This window comes from Puma concolor, chromosome E2 (assembly GCF_028749965.1).
Source record: "Puma concolor isolate L17-30 chromosome E2, mPumCon1.1.hap2, whole genome shotgun sequence".
In the NCBI taxonomy this organism is placed as follows: domain Eukaryota; kingdom Metazoa; phylum Chordata; class Mammalia; order Carnivora; family Felidae; genus Puma; species Puma concolor.
Genome location: NC_141681.1, coordinates 1,669,192 through 1,681,968, shown reverse-complemented (window position 1 = coordinate 1,681,968; position 12,777 = coordinate 1,669,192). Strand labels below are relative to the sequence as shown.

At 63.3% G+C, this 12,777-nt stretch overlaps 2 protein-coding genes across 3 annotated transcripts; one reads left to right on the top strand and one right to left on the bottom strand.

Moving 5' to 3' along the window:
- Position 1: 1 nt before the first annotated feature.
- On the top strand, positions 2–4,028 carry TRAPPC2L (trafficking protein particle complex subunit 2L). 2 transcript variants are annotated; one of them, XM_086688703.1, is made up of 5 exons: positions 2–125; positions 1,580–1,752; positions 2,749–2,836; positions 2,973–3,052; positions 3,826–4,028. In XM_086688703.1, the coding sequence occupies exons 1-5, from the start codon at positions 93–95 to the stop codon at positions 3,869–3,871; spliced, it is 420 nt and encodes a 139-aa protein (XP_086544829.1). In that variant the 5' UTR covers positions 2–92; the 3' UTR covers positions 3,872–4,028. The 2 variants fall into 2 exon arrangements, with proteins under 2 accessions (XP_086544829.1, XP_086544830.1); XM_086688704.1 differs by having other exon boundaries at positions 40–125; positions 1,603–1,752.
- A 3,399-nt stretch (positions 4,029–7,427) lies between these two features.
- PABPN1L (PABPN1 like, cytoplasmic) lies at positions 7,428–11,155 on the bottom strand. Its single transcript, XM_086690878.1, has 7 exons — positions 10,143–11,155; positions 9,672–9,813; positions 9,337–9,386; positions 8,809–8,915; positions 8,586–8,673; positions 7,934–8,076; positions 7,428–7,575 (listed from the first exon to the last, which is right to left on the bottom strand). Exons 1-7 carry the CDS (start codon positions 10,389–10,391, stop codon positions 7,428–7,430), a joined length of 927 nt encoding a protein of 308 aa, XP_086547004.1. The 5' UTR covers positions 10,392–11,155.
- Positions 11,156–12,777: the final 1,622 nt, after the last annotated feature.

Here is a 12,777-nt window from a genome sequence, read left to right as displayed (position 1 = left end):
GGGCAGCTTTTCCGGCCGGGCGGCGGGGCGGGGCCAGGGAGAGCGCGTGACTGGCGGCCGGGTCACGTGACACGCCCGACCGGGCCTCCAAGATGGCGGTGTGCGTGGCGGTGATCGCCAAGGAGGTGCGTATGCGGGCGGGCCTGTCCCGCTCCTGCCCCGGGCGGGCGCCCGCCGAGAGGCTGCCTGCGGGAACGCGGCTGCGGGACCCCTGCCCGGGCCCCCGCCCTCGCCCCCTCCCTGCCCAGAGGGCTCCGCGAGCACGGGCCTGGGGGCTTCGCCGCGCCCCGGTGTGGTGGGGGCGGTGCGGGGACAGGCGCCGCCCAGACCCGCGTCCGCGGCGGCTGGAGTGTCAGCCCCGGGCACGGCCCCGGACCCCCGCTTCCGTCCGCCCGTCAGTCCGCGGGCTCCGTTGACTCTCGCTCCCGAGCCTAGCTGCCCATCTTGCACATCCTGCTGCGCGGGGCGCTCGCGCTCGGCCGCATCTTCGCCCGCATCTTCGCCCGCCCGACCGCCAGCAGCCTTCTCTCCACACTGCAGCCGCGGTGCAGTTTTAAAGCTAACCGGACCGTGTCACGCCCCTGCCGGAAATCTCGCCAGTGGCGGCTTGTTGCTTTCCGAGAACGTCAGAATAATCTAGTCGCCTCATGCCCCTCTCCCCGAACCACTCCGACCCAACGGAATTACCTGCAGCTTTCTCACCTCTGGGCCTTTGCACTTGGAACGCTCCTCCCTCTGTCCCACTGCCATCTTCGTACATTGGTCACCTTAGATCTCCTTTCCTCCAGAAGGCTGTTTCTGAATCCTCAGACGGCTGAACGGCCGTCCACGTGGTTTTATATTGTATTCTGTGTTTCCAGAAGACCAGGCTTAGGAGGTGATCCTTAGGGAAGCTTTTCAAGGGCGGCCTTGTCTTAGCACATAGCGTGTTATTTGCTGGTGGGTTTGTTGACTGTTTCTCGCTAGATGTTAGTCCCGTTAGGGTAGAGAGAGCATCGTGTTTATTATATCCGTGCGGCACCAAGAGCAGGACAGAATCTGTGAATTGTGGCATGTGGGAGCCCGTGGAAGACCCGATTAACCCCTGGGGTCGGAATGGTAAGAATTGGCCGTGCAGAGATGAAGGAAGGTTTGAGCTGAGCCTCGACAGCGTTTAGCGAGAGGGCACCTGAGTGCCTGTGCCCAGGTGGAGGGGTAGCAGTGAGGACGAATCGGGAAGCAGCTAGTATTGTGGGCTGGGAGGACAGCACACTCCAGGACAGGGCCCCACACAGAAGGCCAGCGACTTCTCCAGGTGCCGGGGCTTGTAGTCGGGCTGTGCTCAAACCCAGTTCTTCAGCCCCTGCCCCCCGCTGATGATGCCCCATGCAGGCAACAGGGAAACCTCAGATTAGCCTGGGTTCCCTGAAGGCAGTGCCCACGGCAGCTTGGAGGGTTGCGCGATGGGTTTTAGAGAATGAGAGTATGTTCCTGTGACTCATTGGTTCTTGTCGTCCGTGTGCTCCGCGGCCGTGTCCTCGTAGCCTGTGCACACGGGGCGGACCCTCATCACCTCAGTTGCCGACATCCTTTCTTGCAGAATTACCCTCTTTACATCCGCAGCGCCCCCACAGAGAATGAGCTGAAGTTCCACTACATGGTGCACACGTCCCTGGACGTGGTGGATGAGAAGATCTCCGCGATGGGGAAGGCCTTGGTGGACCAGAGGGAGCTCTACCTGGGCCTGCTGTACCCCACAGAGGACTACAAGGTGTATCCTTCACACCTGGCGGGGGCTGGTCCCGTGGGCGGTCTCCCTACGGGGGCTTCGCATCCAGAGATCCCGCCTCCGGCTTCCAGGTGTAACTGTGGGATCAGGTGATCTCGAAAGACATCTTGGAATATCACTTGGAAAGAAAGCGAGAGCTCTCAACCAGCAGAGAATTAGGGCAGCTTGAGGCTAATTGGGGCTTCACACCCTTTTTTACGTTAATTAGGAGGGTCATGCGGGAAGAGCTGGGCATGGATTCCCTGGAACTGTGTGGCAGTCTGCACCTGCCCTTTGTCCGGTTTGCAGAAGCAGCAGGAACCCTCTTGCTTAGCGCCTGTGAGGACTGCCTCCCGTGCCGTCTCAGTGGGGCCAGTGCTCCTGAGCAAGGATAGCAATTCTAGATTTGTCACCAGGCCCAGCCCCACGAGTCACCGTAAAGTTTTGACTAGTCCCTGGGGACAAACAGCATGACATCCGTGGAGTTCAGAGGTCGTTCCACGAGCAGTGCTATAGCTTGCCCTCGATGACATCTGCCCGGGAGCCACCGTCCCACCAGGGGAAGTGGCCCGTCGCGGTGAGGGTGCCTTAGGCAGGGTCTGCCTGGTTCTTGGGCTTCTGCACTGGCAGTTAGCACTGCTGGGCCAGGAAGTGATGGAGAACGAAGTTGAGGTGCCCCAGGGTGTGGGCAGGGGGCCCCCCCGGAGCTCCGATCGGGAGAAGACTTAGCTGCCCGTCCTTCTCCTGTCAACACCAGAAGCTGCCCCAGGGAAGTGTGCAGTGCCCCCGGCATGGTCCGTGTGGTCCTTTCCCGCTGTTGTGGGGCAGGTCCGGTCCGGGGTCCTTCTCGATGCAAGGTGGTGATATTTTGCCAAAGTGGCTTCGGAGCCGAGGGACGCGCACAGCTGGCCCTCTGCACACACGCCGTCCACGGTGGTGCCGTTTTTCGTGCCGTCACAGAGTCTCTGTATTGAAAGAGTGTTCCCTAACCCGCCGTGCAGATACGGCTACGTGACCAACTCCAAGGTGAAGTTCGTCATGGTGGTGGACTCCTCCAACACGGCGCTTCGAGACAACGAGATCCGCAGTGTAAGTGCGCGGCGTCTCAGGATGTTCCTGGGCTCGTGCGTTTTCTCTCTTTCGCTTTGTTTCCAAATGCCGAGAAGCCAGAATTTCGGCAGCCGCGGCGTGTGCACGTGAATTAACACCATCGATTCCTTCTCAGATGTTCCGGAAGCTGCACAATTCCTATACAGATGTGATGTGCAACCCTTTCTACAACCCTGGGGACCGTATTCAGTCCAGGTGAGCTGACTGCCGTGTGGACGCTGCCTTGCGAAAAGCTGCGATTCTGAACGTGAGGGAGGGAAGGTCGATTTCAGCCACGGGCCTTGTTCCTCCGAGGAGTGGTTCTGACGCAGCAGAACCTGGTTTTCCAGTAATCACCATGTGGATTCCGACACGTGAGAAGAGGATGGGGGAGCAGGCCAGGGCACGGACCCTGCCCTCTTGGTTTCCCGCGTATGCCCAGTAAGTCCTGGGGCACCTCCGCGGAACCCACACGCAAAGACTTGGTCTTCGATGTCAAACTGGGACGGTTAGGAGATGGGGTCGCAGGTACGATCCACACAGGTCTCAAGGCGATGCAGATGGGACATCAGCACGTCGCAAAGATGCTTTATAAAGAAGCATTCACATGCACACATTCCAGATCCACCCCTGGGAATTCCCTGCGTTCCTCGACGCGGTTCCTGGGGGGCTCCTCGTAGCCGTCAGGCGAGAGGACCCTGCAGAGACCCAAGCCGGGCCCTTCCCGTGGTGCCTCCCCTCAGCCCCGACACTGTGTCTCCCGGGCTGTGCGGGACAGGGACCACCGTTAGCTGTCCTTGCTGTACCGCAGCCCCGCACCCCTTCCTGGAGCCCCAGCCAGGGCAGGGCCGTGAGGCAGGAGGAGGTGGGAGACTTCGGTTCTCATCGCCTGGCCTCGAGGCCGCGTTCACCGGACTTTGGAGGACTTCTCCGGTCCGGGGGTGCAGAGCCCGGTCCGCTTCTCCGAATCGGTCTGTGTTTCTTTGCAGGGCCTTTGACAGCACGGTGACGTCTATGATGATACAAGTGTGTTGAGCCAGAACTCAGCGGCCGTTGCTCGAAGACAAGCGCTGTGTATATAAGCCATCGTCCAGATGGATGTTTATCATCCCGTGCCTGTTCCTGAGCGTCCCTGCCGCTGGGGGCAAGGCCTCGGGCACGGTGCGTGGAGACTAAAGGTCTTCTGAGATCACGTTTGGTGTTTTCCTTGTGTCAGCAGAGGCTCCGACGGAAGAGCGTGTCGCGCGCGGCACTTTTGAGGCTGGCGCAGAGGTCAGGGACCAGAGCGGGGACAAGGGGCGGGGAGAGCGGGTGAGGGAGCCCACGGACCTTGGGGCCCTGCGGGGGCTGCAGCTGTGGGGCAGCAGAGACGGGAGCGACTCGTGGCCGGCCTCCGCTGGCTGACCGGGTGGGGTGGTCTGTGGGGGCAGGCCTCCTGTGCCCGGGGCCAGCTCTAGAGGGGCTCCTGGAGAGCCCACACACCCTCCCCTGCCTTCATCTTTCTGGACTCGTGCCTGGCCTCAGGAGGGAGCTGCTCTCAGCTCGTCAACTGCCGCCTGCTTTCTGAGCACCGAGTGAGCGAGTCCGTGAGCCTCCCCCTGGGGGAGCGTGTGGCGGTCCCTAACGGTTGGCGGAGCCCCTGGTCACCTGCTGCCTCCGCAGGCCCCTGAGCAAGCCGGGGGGAGGGGGTATGCTTGAGGAGCAACCGATGTGATCGGGTTTCTGCCACGTGCTCCCCCAGAAGCCTGCTCTGTCAAGTCCAGATGGCAGTCCTAACTGGTTGACTGTGACTGAGGGGACATTGCCATCCGGGATCAGGCGGCCCCGGCCCTGGCACCCTTCGTCATCTGGCAACAAGGACCCGCGGGGTCTGAGCCCCACCGCACGGTCTGCTCTGTGCTGTCGTCAGTGCCCTGGCTTCGAGCCGGGTGCCCCGGGCCAGCCGTGATCCCTCCCTCCCTCCTCAGTCGCTCCGGAGAAGGGGTCTGACGAGGAGCAGGGCCACCCGGACCCCCTGGGGAATGGCGGAGGCCGTTAGCACCGGGATGGGACCCGGAGGTGAGCCTTCCCTTCTAAGGAACGCGGGACTCGTTTTTCAAATTACAGAAGTAGAGGGAAAAAAGTCAACGAGTATGTATTAAAAACACAAGTGCCAGCCCAGCACCTTCCGCTGCAGGTGGAACCAGGGGATGGGGAGGAGGCCGGAGAAGCAGCCACAAGCAGCCGCTGGCTGAGCTTTTGGAGGTAATTGCTCCTGCCTGCGTAGCGGCTGTGGTAGAGCCTGCAGGTAGCTGGCTTGCCTCCTTACTAACCAAGCCCCAGTGTTATTGGGTACAGTTGACCGGACAGAAGAGATTTCCTACTGTCTGTAGCACTCCAGGACAGGTAGTTGTGGAATGTGAGTGGGTGGTGTTGGGAGGGACTTGCAGGAAGGATACTTTGAAGGGGGATTCAGCTAGCAGACGGAGTACCCTTCCTTCATCCTTTCCCTTCTTCCTGCCTGGAACTCGGACGTGATGGCTGGAGCTAAGGCAGCCATCTTGAGAGCATGAAGAAAAGATGCATTTCCTAAAGATGGAGAGCAGAAAACTAGAAGGAACATGGTCTTTATTGACATGGCCCTGGATTACTTATAGTCAGCATTTCGTAGAGGAAAATAAACGATCTTGTTGAAGCTACTGCTATTTGAGTTTTTTGGTAGGTGCAGCCAGACCAACCCCTGTACCCACTTTACATTCAGGAGTTTTTGTGCACGTTGTTAGGCAGCATCCCCACTCGAAGTCTGAGAAAAGCAAGGGTCAGAAGTAACGTGTTAGCCCTGGTGCTGCCAATAGAACGGTCCTGGGGTGGTTTCATACCGTCTTTCTGCATCTCTGTACCTTGAGGCTAGCCTCCTTGTGGGCCACCTGCCTGCCTGTCCGGCTGCCCTAGAGCTGGGCCCTATCAGGTGCAGCTCCCAGTGAGCCCTTAGCCACCGTTCAGGTGATTTGTCTCTGTCCTTCCTTCTGCCCCAGACCAGACAGGGGCAGAGGGAGCCTGTGCCTCTCCGCGTCCTCTGGGCACAGCCACACAAGTCTGCTCAGCGGCTCACTGCTTGGAGCCCTCGCTGCCTACGTCGCCACGACAGGAGTGCTCTCCGCCCTCCTTCCACCATGGTCTGCTTGGGCCTAAAACCCATGGGAAACGAGGGGCTCCGAGGCCCGCTCTCTCCTCAGAGTGGCCACACAGAAGGGATCAGCTGTGGCTAGGAGACCGCCGCGTGCATGATGGAGCGCGTCAGGACGGCGGCAGATGCCCCTGGCCGAGGAGAGGGGCGGCCCCTGGGTGCCCAGCAGGTGGGGGCTGGTGTCATCTGCCCTTGCTACGTAAACTTCTCTGCCCAGGGCACCGGGGGGGGGGGGGGGGGGGCATGCCTCCTGACCGCAAGTGGCCCAGGCTGCACAGACTCCAGGGCCTTGTGGCCCTGGCCTGACATTCAGCCCCTCCTACCTACCTTCTCATGGGGGAGCGGCAGGGCGGGGGTGGGTGGGGTAGAGAACAGAGAAATGTACCCCCTCCCAGTTCCAGAGGCCAGAGTCGGCTCTGGTGTCATCAGGGCCGATTCCTCCCAGAGGTTCTGAGGGAGGGTCTGGCCCATGCCTCCAGCTTCTGATGGCCACCAGCGATTCCTGGGGGTCCTCAGCTTGCACAGCACCACACTCCAACCTCTGCGGCTGTCTCCACACCGGGTCTGTGTGTGGCTCCTTGGACCGAGGGCCCACCCAGGTGATCTAGAATGAGGTGGGCAGCTTTCACTTAATCACACCTGCAATGACCCTTTTTCCAAATGAGGTCACGTTCATAGGTTCTGGAAATTAGGATGTGGACACGTTTTTTTAGGGGCACGTTATTCACCCCACTCAAGGGTCAGATTTGACCCCAGATCACAGGGGTAGTGCGAACCTGGCCTAAGGCAGAGACAAATGTGGGTGGAGAGCCAAGAGAGGGCCTGCTCCGCCCCCAACTGTGGGCCGAGCGCCGAGCAGCTCTGTTCCTGGCTTAAGGGATTGATAGGCCAGGCACGGCAAGGGGCCCAGTCCCTTTAGAAAAGCCCAGGGAGGGGTTCTTTGGCAGCGGCAGAACCAAGTGTGTTTGCTCTCCCAGCCCCGCAAAGGGGGCCCTCCCGAGCAGGCGGGGTGTGTCTGCACAGAGGGGCCACAGTCAGAGCGCCCCGCGTGGGAAACCCCTTCCGCTTCCCCGGCCTCTGACCAGGGCCGGGCCTGTGCCCGGCATCCAACGTGCGCGCCCGCCCTCCGCGCCTCACGGATGCCTGCCACCTACTGCGGGGGGCGCGCCCTGCAGGCCACCGGGCCTGGTGGCTCCGGCTCCAGCTCCCGGGTGGCACGGGGCTGGGTACGGGGCTGTGAAGTGGGACAGAGCCCGGCCTCGGACCCATCCCCCGCCTTTGGCGGTCAGACCTGCACCTGCGCCCGAGGAGGCGAATAAAGGCAAGGCCTGTCGTGTGCTTTTAAAAATTATTCAAATTTAATTTACTCTTTGCCGTTAAGACACGTTTCTACTTTTCTTTAAAACGACTTAGCCCCGAGCTGACTCAGCGCCGCCTGCCGGAGGCTTTGCCCAGCGCCTTCCAAAGCCCCGAGTAGCCCTCCGCGCCAGCCGCAGCCCCCACCCCCGTGCCCTGCTTCATGCGAGAGACGTTTTTGGCTCCGGCTGCGGGGTCTGGGCCGCGGTGGGAGGCCCTGGACCGTGAAGGGGACAGAGCAGTTACTCTGCGCTGAATAAACGGCCCCGCCCAGAGCACGGCCCTTTACTCTCGACCCACCCCAGCCCCACTCTCAAAATCGGATCCTCCCTTCAATACGGTGAATACCAAGGTGAAAACCGTCCACGGCCCCTGCATAGAGAGAAGCGGAGGTGAGCTCGGCCCCCCGCCACGGCTTCTCCTCCCAGGCCCCGCCCGCCGGCTCCTCTCGGCCCCGCCCACTGACCACATCCCGGTCCGGCCCACAGGGCTCCTTCCCCGGGCCCCGCCCACCGGCCACGCCTCGCCCACGGGCCCCTCCCGGGCCCCGCCCCCCGCCCGCGGCCCCCGCCCACCGGTTTCGCCCCCGAGGTCTGAAGCGGGCCCCGCCCTGGAGGCTGCTGCGGGGGAACGGTCCTCCTCTGGCGCCTGGCTGTCCTCGGAAGCCCCCGCGGTCGGTAGAGCTGATCCCCGGCAAGTTGGTCCTTTTGGGCAGCACCTGAAACCAAAGTCTGAGTCCCTCTGAGACCCCTGTCCTTGGACCCTTCTCCGCCGCGCAGCCTGAATCCAGCCCAGGCCAGAGCCCGGGGCTGACGCTGCCTCCAGGAAACCCCGGATTTCTCTGCTGGAGGCTCACAGGCAGGTGTGCACAGGCCCCAGCGCCTGCCAGCCCTTGCGGGGGTAATTACAGACCCACAGCTAACCTGGTTCCCTGCCAACCTTCTCAAAATCACCACTTAGGCCTGAACTGTCCAGCCACAGACATGGTCAGGTGATGTGCCCCTGTCAGCCCAGCATCTCGCAAAGGTCCAGCTGGGGAAGGGGGCCTCCCAATGCCACATCCAGTCCGGAGGCAACCGCCGCCCCTGCGGCCCGGCCGATGTGCCCAGAGACACTTGGGGGTTGGAGAAGGGTCGTCTTGGCTTCCCTGTGCTTGCGTTTTCCTGGTTCCTCGGGGATTAACGGGTTAAAGTGAAGACGCTCACAGCAGAGTTTTAGGGGACGCACCTTGATGACTCGGCCTCGGAAGATGCTCTTGTCCAACGCCACCGCGGCCTGGGCTGAGCTCTCGGCAGCAAACTCTATGTAGGCGTAGCTGGGGTGGGTGGGCATGGCGGGTGAGGGCCACCCCGAGGTACCCAGGCTCCCCAGGACCCCAGGGCGCCCGGCCCCTCCGGGGGTCTCCTCCCTGAGCCCCCTCCCCCACCCCCATGGCCTGCCTGGCACTGACCCCTTGGGGTGTCCAGAGAACTTGTCGCATAGGATGGTGACCCGGTGAACCTCCCCGCAGGAGTTGAAGTAGGCTTCTAGCTCCTCAGCTGTGCCCCCATAGTCCACCTGCCACAGGTACGGGCCTCTGGTGTGGGGAGGCCTCACCCTCCTGGGGTCTCCCACAGCAGGTTTTCTTGGTAGCAGAGGTCTCTGTCCCCCACCCCTGTTGGGGATGGACCGGAGACAAAGACGTACGCCCCCCGTGTGTTGGGCGAACCCCCAGGTTTATTTGGCCTGTCCAGAGAGCACGTGGCTTTTAAAAGTGGAATCTGTTGCCAATGATTGGCCGAGTGGAGATTTCAGGTGGAAACCCTGACTCCCGGGTCATGCTGGGAAAGCAGGATGTGAGGACACGGGGCCCAGGTTCCCTCTGGGGGGCAGCCCTCTGGCTTCTCTCCTCCTGGACCTGTGTCCCTTCCTTTAACCCCACGGCCAGGAGGAGGGGGCGAACCCCAAGAGGCCCCATCTTGCCCCCTCCCTGACTCACATTCCCCACATAGACGGATCTGTGGTCGGACTCCAGCTGCTCCACGGGGGGCCCAGGGCAGGTGCAACCTACAGAGAGGGGGGCCTCAGGACAGCGGGTCTCCCTGCCGGCAAGAGGGGGGCGCTCCCGGCAGGCGCCTCACATTTGTGGCTCATTCCTCACTGCTTGTGGGAAGAGGGTCACCCCTTGGGACTGTCCCGGCAGGGCCGTGCCGCCCGGCCCGACGCGGAGACCCTCAGACCCTCGCCGTGAGCTGGCACTAGGGGCTCAGAGCCGCGTGCCTGACGACTGGTGGCCCACCGCCAGGGGAGGGGCTGGCCCGGCCCCCTGGCTCCTACCTGCCTCGGGGCTCAGCAGCTGCCTGGCCGGTGTGGCCCCGGCGCCCTCCTCCCGTCCCGCCTGGCCCTGCGCCCCAGGCGGCTCCGCTCCTTGGGCCTGTTCCATGGCCCACAGCTTCACTTTGATGGCCTCCAGCTCCTGCCAGCAGGACCCCACACTGAGCCCAGAGGCAGGGTGGCCCCTGGGCTCCTCTTGGGGGGAGGAGGGAGCAGGCCTGACCGTTACCGTCCTCAGGGTCCCTGGCTACTCAGGGACAGGCTGGGGGGGGGGGAGGGGTCCCGGAACGGGACTGGGAAGGCCATGTGGACTCGGGCCCTGCCATCCTACCCAGGCTTGCAGGGGTGGGCAGCCCCCCTACCCTCTTCTAGGCAGGGGGACAGTGGCCCGGGAAAGGTCCGAGCTGCAGCCGTGGGTCCCCTTGAATCCAGGTCCTGGCCAGCCTCCACTTGGCTCCACGTGGGTGTTACCTGGTCAGGTTCCGGGTCCTCGGCCAGCTCCTCCCCCTCCAAGAGAGACAGGGGGAAGCCTGCATCTTCGGGGTCATTCTCCGCTTCCCCTGGCTCCCCCTCCTTCCTGTCCCCACTCCCTGGCTCCAGAGGGGGCTTCTCGGCCCTGCCCCAGGCCCCCCAGCCCTGGGCCTCAGGGTCCGAGGAAGCCCTTTGCAGCCAGGCCTGGGTCGGGGGTGGGAAGAGAGCGTGGCTGAGGAAGGGCCACATGGGCGGGTCGAGGGGCAGGCAGACGAGGCCTCCCTGGCCGCTCACCTCCACGCTAGCACCTGCCCTCACCCGCCCAGGGTTTTAAGCCCCTCGCCAGGCCAGCTGCTTCCACTAGAGTGCTTAAAAGGCTTCCCACAGGGCTGAACTTCCAGCCCCCGCTTCTGGGCCAGCCCCTTCTCCCTCACCCGGGCCGATGCCCCCCGTTGGGGAGAGAAGAGGGCTCCGCCTGCAAGGGCTTGCCACACTCACTGCACCTGCTCAGGCTAGCAGCCCACAGGAAGGATGGCACGTAGGAGAAGGGGGTGCTTCCTGGAGGAGACGGTGTTTGGGCCAGCCTAGAGGGACTGGGGGCAGAGCTAGGGCAGAGGATTGCATGGGCATGGGGCCCGGCGTGAGCAAAGACTTGGAGCAGGGAGGGCAGGGTGTGTGCCACAGGGCAGGGCCCGGCCCCTCCTCTTGACCCTCCATCGATTCCCCGCAGACGCTCCCCTCTCGCACGCCTCTCTGGGCCAGCTTGTGGGCGGGAGCCGCTCACAGGAGGCCAGAGTCCCGTCCTGGCCACAGGGCCTAAGGGCTGAACCCTGGGCAGATCTGGGGTGGACACTGGAGGCCCGAAGGCTGCTCGTCTTCCTTCTGTGAGGCTTCTGCTTCTCAGTTCTCGCCCCTGGAGGGCGGCCGTGGGCCTTTGTCCCCAAGTGCCCCGCTCTCCATCTGTCCTCGCTGAGCGGCCCCTCTGGCCTCAGCCTGGCTCAGCCGCGTGGAGCTCCTGGTTCGTGTTTTCCAGCTTCGTGTCGTGTTTGTGGGGGCCTCCTCTGGCCACGTTTGCCCCGCCCAGAGCCCCCCTCCAGGCCTTAGCTGGGAGGTCCACGCGGGGCAAACTGGGGTCTCTTCCCGGGGAGCTGCAGCTTACACGGAGCGGGTCTGTGCGGCCCCGGAGCTGGGACAGCCTCTCTGCCCAGCTGGGCGGGGGTGTGGGATGGGAGCACCGGTGGCTGCGGCTGTAGCCCTTGGAAGCAGCAGGCCCCCGCCTCCCGGGCCCGAGCCCCCTTCCCTCGCTCGCCTGGCTCTGCTCTCTCACTTCCGGGGCAGGGTCTGTAGGCCCGGGGCACGTGAGACCTGCTGTGGTCCTGCATGCACGGGGGCACCTTGCCCGCCACACCCCCTCTGTTTCCGGCTGCACACAGCCACACGCACTTACAGGGGCGAGACTCCAGGGGGCCCCATCGCTACTGCACGGCTGTTTCCAGGAAGCCTTCCTGATTCCTCCTCCTTTCTCTCTCTCGGCCATGGCACCAGGCCTCCCCCTCGGTCTGTACGTCACACACCCCCGGGTCTCCCCCGGCAGGCCACAGTGCCTGAAGGGCAGTATCCACGTCTGTGCTGAGGACGGGACCTCCGCCCAAAGCTGGCTGGGTGAGGACGGAAGGGTGGGCACTGCCCGCCTCTCTTCCGTAACTCGAGGCAGTCGGGTCCCCTCCCTCCTTGCAGGTCCGGGGCCCCGGGGAGGGCCTCTGGCCTGGGCCCTTCCCTCCACCTCCACGTGGGAGGCAGAACACCACAGTGGCCGTGTGCAAGCCAAGAGCCGGCTGGGCTCAGGCCGGGCCCCCGGCCAGCCTCCCTCTGAGCTCAGGTCTCTGCAATGGAAAAACGCTGTCACCCTGCTCTCGGCTGAAGTTGCTGACACACCAGGCCCAGCTGGGGTTCCCGCCAGCCGCCTGGCGTGGAGACAGGCTTGCCCCCAGGCTGGCCTTTCCAATGACGCCTTTCAGAATACATCATGTTCCAAGCCTGGGCCCAAGTATTAATAACACCCCTTCCTTCCAGAAGCTGCCAGCAAACCGGGAGTGCCGAGTCCTGGGCATCCGACTCTGGTGAGGACCTGACCTGGGAGCCAGGACACCATGGCTGTGACACCCTGGCTCCTCGGGGTCAAGGTGTCCCTCTCCTCGGTGTCCACCCTGAGGGTCTTGTGGGGGGGGGGCCCAAGGTCACCCAGATCACCTAGCGGACACAGCCTTTGAAAGTTCACCCCACGTGCAAACACATGGGAGGCTGTGGGTGAACCCAGCCAGGAGGCCCATTCCCGTTCAGCCCCAACTCAGGTCACCCCTTTGCCCACCCCCAGAGGGCAGGGCCTTGCCGCTCGCACACGGCTCCCAGGGAGCCCCCGGGACGTCTCCGGTGAATAAACACCCGGAACCGAGGAGAGGCACAGCCCGTGATGGCAAACGTTGGCTTTATTACAGGCACGGATAACGGACGTGACCTGAATCATGACGTCTTACAGCACCCAGGTCAGACAAAGCACGTCAGGGGACACGCGACGGGGACGGCATGCCACGGGTCCCGCGGTGCTGGGGAAAACCCGCTACAGGGAAACGAACCG